The sequence below is a fragment of the Eleutherodactylus coqui genome, chromosome 4 (assembly GCF_035609145.1).
Source record: "Eleutherodactylus coqui strain aEleCoq1 chromosome 4, aEleCoq1.hap1, whole genome shotgun sequence".
Lineage (NCBI taxonomy): Eukaryota > Metazoa > Chordata > Amphibia > Anura > Eleutherodactylidae > Eleutherodactylus > Eleutherodactylus coqui.
Window position 1 is genome coordinate 193387053 of NC_089840.1, and position 7879 is coordinate 193394931.

At 43.9% G+C, this 7879-nt stretch overlaps 1 protein-coding gene across 4 annotated transcripts in view; it reads left to right on the plus strand.

Annotated features, from left to right (window-relative positions):
* USP54 (ubiquitin specific peptidase 54) overlaps positions 1–7238 on the plus strand; it is a 91112-nt gene extending 83874 nt beyond the window's left edge. For 3 of the 4 annotated variants that reach the window (XM_066600502.1, XM_066600504.1, XM_066600503.1), the window contains 3 exons: positions 54–194; positions 1526–1712; positions 5496–7238. In XM_066600502.1, the coding sequence (XP_066456599.1) occupies positions 54–194; positions 1526–1712; positions 5496–6127 (960 nt within the window). In that variant the 3' untranslated portion in view covers positions 6128–7238. The remainder of the gene's footprint in view (positions 1–53; positions 195–1525; positions 1713–5495) is intronic. The other variant, XM_066600505.1, reaches the window with a different exon arrangement.
* The last annotated feature ends 641 nt before the right edge of the window (positions 7239–7879 follow it).

A 7879-nucleotide genomic window follows, 5' to 3' on the forward strand; every position in this document is an offset into this window, starting at 1 on the left:
GTTAGGAAGGGGTGCCCGGTGCTGTATGAGCCAACCTGTGTGTGCACCCGCAGGTGATGCATGGCAGGGACCAGAGCAGGGAGTCTGAGGACGATGAGCTGTACAGTGCAGAGAACTTCCGGCGGCTGGCAAGGAGCCTCAGTGGGACTGTCATCTCTAGCAGAGAAGAAACTCTGGTCTCTTCTCACAGTTTTGTAAGTAGTAACAACTTGACTGACGTGTTTGACAACATTGAATCAGGCGCAGTATTTCCCCATCAGTTTACAGACATCGGTACATAAACAGCTCTTAAAATGTGGTGCCGTGTAAAAATCATGGATTGAACTAATGGCGATACTAATTTCTTCTGCTTCTCTTACCACCAGACACTTATCCTCTCCTTATTTGCTCAGTTGAAACACTTGGCAATTTTTTTTTTCTGCTTCTTTCTTTTGTATATTAGACATTGTTGCCAAACCTGTTTGCCCGTTGTCGTGTCACATCATGACTATTGCATCTTGGCACACTGTTACCTGTTGCTTCTATAGAGCCAGCATACTCCACAGTGCTGTACAGAGATTGTCCTTATTCATATCAGCCCATGTTTCCAAAGGGGCACACAACCCAATATCTGAAAATCGCAAATTTCATTTGACACCAATTAACCCTTTATGTGTGTCTGGAATGTTTGAGGAGACCCACAAACACAGGCAGAACATTAAAAACTCCTCTGTAGATGTTATGTTGCTAATGATCACATTCGAGCTGCAAGCAGCAATGCTAACCACTTCGCACCGTACTACATTGGGCTACGTCACGGCTGTGGGAGACTATTACAAGCGGTGTTGAAATTCTGCCTTTTATATCCCAACAGTCTCTGTTTTAAAGGCTTTAGTCTACCAAAAAACACTTATTACCTATCCTGTGGATAGGTGATAAATGTATGATTGCTGGGGACCCGACTGTGGGACCCCCAGGGATCACTAGAATGGTGTACCCCTAGTGGCGGTGCACATGTGTGACCACTGCTACCTTCACGGTATATGGAGACAGCTGAGCTTCTCATGGAAGTGGATGAAAAGGTGGTCATGCATGTGCCCTGCCGCTCCATTCACTAGAGGGGCTCGGGGGGGCACTGTTGTGTAGTCATACCCCATCAATCACACATTTCTCATGTATTCTGTGGATAGGTAATATTTTCAGTGTGATAAGTTTGCTTTTGTTTCTGAATCGCTAAATGTTTTTATAATTGCCTCCTCCTAAATAATCACTTCTCAAATGCTGATCTAGCTAAGTGTTCCATATAATTGCATTGCATCCCGGTACTGGGTGTCTGACCAATGTGGCCATGTCTTATGGCCTGCAAGTTGTCTGCCCCTGCTTGTAAGATGGCTTTGGATGAGTTAGTACTAGTTTTTGTTCCTGATGTTTAGCCACATGTTGTCCCAAGCAAGTATTTGTTCTCTGACGAAATGTTATCCTGTTTCACATTAACCATCTCGTTTATTGGGTGTATTTATTTTTTTTCTGTTTCATTTGTTAAAAGGAGGCATCCAATGAGAGGAAACCGCTTGTGGACAGCAGTCATCGCTCTCACAGCTCCTCCTCCTACCCTTATACCCACAATCCTTCTGTCTTATCCTATGAACCCCAGCACTACCCATCCCAGATGCAACACCCATCTCATGAGGTACTGGCGCCCAGCATGGTGGGTGAGGCACACAGACCACCAGGTAACTGCACACAACCCTCCTGCATGGTTTATTTATCTCATGTATGCTATTGGTAGACTTCATTGAAAGCCATTCTCTTATCCCCCTATTTCCTTTGTGCTGTCTTGAATTGGCTGTGTTTTTAGTTCTGCTTTTTCTGAATTTCCTTGTATATAACGAAGTATGCTTGGATGGTTTGATAACACTATACTGCCTCCACAATTCTCAGGCTGTGTACATGTATCTAGAAAAAATGACGCAACTCTGCAAATGGTTTTGATTTAAAAGGGTTGTACCACTTCTGGCCGCATGAAGTATCCAGCTCCGTACATTGCATAGTGGCTTGGGTTGGTACTGCAGGCTGAGTACTATTCACTTCAATAGTACTCGGAATGCAGTACCAACCTGGGCCACCATGCAATGTACGGAGATGTCTGCTTTTTACAGCTAAACAGCTAGAAGTTGGACAACTCTTTTAAATAAATCCTACCCTATTGTTGCAGATTATAAACCAGTCCTGTGTAGGCTGACCCTGTAGACATGTTACTGTCATCCATATACCACTTCCTTTATTCTAACATGGCAAGAAGCAGAGAACAGCTAATATAACTTATCTGACCCACAGCGCCCCATCTATCAACTGTTTGAAAGGGCTGCTTCGCACGTGCAAGATGAGAAAACCCTGACTATTTCCCCACTCCTCTCTGGGTGTTACGGAAACAGCTAAGACGCCTTGTGTTCAGTGAGCATTAGGGAAATGGCGTAAGGCTGCCGCCTCCAATGTTTCTGTATCACCCAGCAAGGTGGTTGAGAGATAACTGCGAGTTTCTTAGCCATGGAAGGCTGAGCTGGGATTACCCCTTTAAGTTGAAGCCGTACTAATGGAACAAGTAGATTTCCTATACAGCATGCTTTTAGTAACTATGTACATACTTTGTTCCAACTTGGGATCGGTACCAGGGAAGTAAAATGTCTTCTGCACCATACGTATCCAGAGCTGCAATCAGAATTCTGCTTGCCATTAGAAAGCCATCTATACCATACTGACTGCTTAATGAATGGCCAATTGCAATGTGGAGTTAGCAGCCTGAGCCCTAATGGGATTCAAGCAATATTTTGTCACTAGTATGTGCCATTAATGTATTGTCTGTGAGCTACTGACAGCTGTAACCCCCACAAAAAGATGACATTTTTATTCCCTATAGGGTGCTTGGTTTAAGATTGGTGCTCTCTGGGCAAATCCTTACCCGGTGCTGCAGCCCATTTATGTTTTACTTTTATGTTTGTTTTTTTTTGTTTGTTTTTTTTTTTTACAAACTACATTGCATATTATGCAACCATACTACAGCTACCGAGAACTGCTCCCCTTCTATGAAGATATAATAATAGATATGCGCCACCTGGTGGCTGTAATATGAAGTATCAAATGCAGTCTGTCTTTAAAGCCCAATAAGTTAAGCTTATGGGCTAAAAGCAGATGACACACTAAGTCCGGGGATGTAAACGTTATACTCTCCCCCTTCCCCGTCCCACATTTTCCCGTCCTAATTCCCCAGTGTTAGCACTACATTGAGCGGCGCTGCTAAGAAGTCCTCCCATTCTGATTTTATAATGGGCAGACTGAGCAGCAGCTTCCAGTGCTGACACGGGGAACGACAGGGAAGCCAAGTATAACACTTACATCCCGGACTCAGTGGGTCACCTGCTTCTAGCCCATAATGCTTAGCTCATAGGGCTAAAAGTAGGCGACTGTCTCTTTAAGTAAGACACTATTATAAGCATGTATTCTGACGCACAGCATTCTAAAAATGAGCCATATGATATGGGTTATGTGTACCCCCCTGCAGATTTTTTCACTTTTGTAGCAGTTTATATATCTCTGCTCTTCTATACACTAATATATTATACAATATTTCAGTAATTTATTGCATTTTTACTTTATTCAAATGTTAACTTCAAGTTTTAAAGGGGTTATCCAAAAAGTCTGTTTGCATGAAAACATACTTATTGAGCCCTTCTGAGTCCTTTTCAGTTGGATATTGGTAAAATGCTTATAAATAGATCCTGCACTTCTTGGGGGAGCAATGAACAAAATACTTAGAGGAATCTCAATACAAGTGACTGACTTGTGTAGGAGGTCCCCTCCGTGGAGACCCCTCAAAGACCAATACTTGAGCTTTGTAATTGCCAAAAAAAGACGTCATGGGGAGCTCCCGTCCGTGCAGGATCTCTTTTTTTTTAAATACATTTTTTTTTCTATTGTTAACCTATTTGGTGAAAGCTCCAGCAGCTGACCACTACGTTGGTTTGAAGGGAGCGGAATATCGCTAGCAATCTTCTGCCGCGGGGGAGGAGAGCTGACAGGTCTCACTGGTGAGCCTATCTAAATTGCAGCATGCTGCGATTTAAATCTTGTGAGCGGAGAATTGCTATGATTCTCTGCTCGTGGACGCCGGTGCTGCGCTCTCCATAGCAACGCTATGGAAAGCTTTGCAGAGCATGATCCGTGGGCGATTTATCGCCCGTGGATCATCGCCGTTGGGTAGGCAGCCTAAAGAAATCTGACTCTTGTCTGGCAACAGGGGGCGTATATAGGGTGCAGCAGTCAACCCTTACACTTGGGATAGACCATGTGCTTCAGATGAATGCCCCTTTTTATGCAAGTTTTGTGTTTTTCCCACAGTGTATACTTCTTTCTGTACTATGAAGGTTCACCTGAGTGCTGTTCCTATATTGTATTTTAGTTGTTTTGCTCAGTTGTTCTCATCTTGTGCTCCAACGTGGTGCCGTAGTCCAGCAGTGTAGCAAACTTCTCTGCCACTCTTCAACTTTTTCACCTCCCTGTAGTCTGCTGCACATCATCTTGAAGCAGTGAATGCTGCGAAACCACCACATGTTCAGAATATGGAATATCAATGATCTAGAAAGACAGCAAGGGCACAGTCTTGTGGCGATGTTAGTGACTGGAGAAACTATGTAACTTTCCGATTATATGCTACTAATAACTCAAATAAAAATTGGTTTCTGATGGATTAAATGCTGGATAACCTCTTAAGCTTTAAAGGGGTATTCCCATATCGAGAAATCCTATGTCAGGGGGTTCGAAATTCCAAAACCATGCCCTCATCCATAAGATGTTTATTTCCAAAGTGCTCCTTTCTCCAGATACTGATTCCTCTGGTTGTTTACTGCTTGTTGGCACCACCTCTTCTATGGAAAGAAGTGGCAGAGCAAAACGGTAGCAGGTGGCCAGGCTGAAAGCTGGCGCGCATGCTCTCCTGAGATCCCGGCCATCAGGTTTAGATAAGAGTGCGCAAGAGCTGCCTGCACAGCTGGTTCTTTCCATAGAAGCAGTGGTCTGTTTCCCTGGTAACGAGCTGTAAACAGAGGACAGTGGAATTGATATGTGGAGAACAGAGCATTTTGTAAATAAACATCTTATGGGTGAGGGCAGAGGCGTAATTTGAAGCTTCTGGGCCCCCCGACTATAATGCTTTATTCATAGCCCTAAGCTCCCTATATGGAGAAGGGAGGCCTTATGGGCCCCCTAAGGCTCCTGGGCCCGGATGCAACCGCATCCTCTACAGTTACGTCCCTGGGTGAGGGCATTGTTTTACAGCGTCAAACACATTGATGTAGGATTCCCGAGATTGGAATACCCTTTTAAAGCTTGAATCTAGAGCCTTAGTGATTGATGTACTATGTTTTAATTGAACTAATGCAATATTGATTAAATTGATAAAATGTACGGTACTTTAGCATAGAGAAATAATGGTTTGCATGTTCTCTCCCTTTTAACTTAAGGAGACCCAGCTGTCCAAAAGCTTTTGGCTTTGCCTGACCGGAGTGAAAGTATCAGGGTTACCGAACGCTCAGATATGGCAGTGAGCTATGGAACTCTCCCAAGGGCATCCAAGATCGGTCCCAATTTATACTCGACACAGAGGTCTTCGCCTGACTCTTGGCAACAACCTGGAGCTGTGGAACATAATATTCCAATCTACCACCAGAGGTCAAGTCAAACGGTGCAGGCAAATAGCCCCGACCAAAACATGGTAAATTCTAGCTCACCGGGCAGAAGAATACAAAATGGTTTGTTTCAACAAGAATCAAATTACCGGGGCTATGAGACCTATAAGATGAATCGCAGACCTTCACCATCTACAGAGTACTGCACCTTAAGTATGCCATGTTCCTCCATGGGTAGAGGAGATGTGTCGGCGAAAGCTTTTACTCCACAGCCTAGAGTCCAGGGTCCTAGGAGAGTAGACATCCCGCCTGAGGAAGACTGGAGACAGAACAGTTTTGCCCCTCAGATGGGGGGCTGGAGACCACATCCAGCATTTTCCCCAAATCGGACCTATTCATCTGCCTCTGACATGTACGGTACAACCAGCTGGAGGGGTACTTCTGCCTTACCTAGAAACGGGAGGTAAACGTATTTGTATAGCTGTCCAGAATGCCTGCTTGAAGAAGCTGCCAGATTTGCATCTTACACCTTTGACCCAAGCCTTGTAATGCAGAGGTTATTTGTTTGTAGTGTGATTGCCAGTCTTGTCTTAACACCTTTAAGCCTGTGGAAAGTCCCTTTTGTGCTAGATGTTTGGTCAAGATTTGGAATCGTAATTACTATTTTAGGTTGCCCAACTGGTGTAGGAGGGCTTTGCAATGAAATAACATCGGAGCTAGAAGACGTCCATACTCTACAGGCTCACAGCTCCTTCAGGTGTGTGAATTGCTGACAAATCATTCTTCCACTCCAAACCGTGAGAACAATTTGCTGATTTTCCTACTTTTGTCAGTATGGTGCTCGTTTAGCAATAATATGCTTAAAAATAGAGCGTTTAATGTGTACAGGGTGTTTATCAACTACTCAGTCAAGGAGTACAACCTAAGTATTTTGGAAAACCATTGCCTTTGCTCTTTCAGACCCTGCTTCAGTTAGCAATAGTTATATGTTGCAGTGGTGATACTTAGAATAAACTAACCGTTTTTTGTTATGTGTTGGATTCCTTTTGGCGTCTATGCGACCAAAGGACCATATCCGTTTAAGTTACCCATGCACTGCAATTTTACAGGGTGTATAGTATAGTTGGTCCTTCCTTTTAAATTTTACCTTAATAGCTTTTTGCTGCCAGAAGAGGACCTGTTAGCCACTGGCGGAGAAAAAAGAAAATTCGGAAGACCCTCGCCTCAGGCGGTCGGTCTTCCAGTGGCGCTCTGTACAATAAACCAGCGTGCAGTCGGGACTGGAAGTATTAGTTGAAAAGCAAACCCAGCATTAACCATGCAGATAGTTAAGCACAAATCTTGACTACTGTAAGGGAGGTGGGAGAGGAGGGGGGGCAACGCCACGGTTGTTGAAGAATGCCCTGCCCACCCCTTTTTCCTTCTCTCCAGTAATTGTAGCAAGTTCATAACAGATGACTGTTATCACTGCATGCTTAAACCCACTGATGTTAACAGCTAGAGGATAAATTAAATATTTTAGTGTCAAAACATTTGCTTTTGTAAGTATTTTTCAAATAAATATATAAAATAGTTCTATTAATCCGAATCTGCCCTGGTTTTTTATTTCTTTCTATAGCTCGGAAAATATGTACATTTTTTTGTCTGAAAACTATTAAAGAACTTATGACTATTAAAGAAGTTGTTTCTGTGGTAAATGTGTTTTGTGTATTTAACGTTAATGTGAATGCATCCATACACCACAGTCATGATGGAGTCGCTGCAGCTCAGGGATTATGCCCTTACAGCCTCTCAAACGTGAAAAATTTTAGGAGGCTGCTGCTTGAGTTTCAGGCCTCTTTCACACGGGTGAGAAAATTTGTGGCCGTTGCACAGCCACAGCGCGGCCATAACTCTCATGAACTGATGCTGAAACTACGCCTGTTCACACAGCTGAGTGCAACGATTATGTCGCACACGGAATATCATCCGGAGGGTGGCGGGGAGGTAGACAGATTAGCTGCTGTATCTAAGGGTCCATTTAGACAGGACAAACTATGCCCGACACTCGTTCCTGTGTGTCCTCGCTAGTAGCGCTGGCTCGCTCACAGAGTGGCCAGCAGGGAGCGGGGGAGGCTGCAGGATATGCAGCATAAAAATGGATGATGAGCTGATCGGTCAGCTCTCCATTGACTTAACATAGCGGCCGTTCAGTACTGAATGTCTGCTATGTTAAGTCA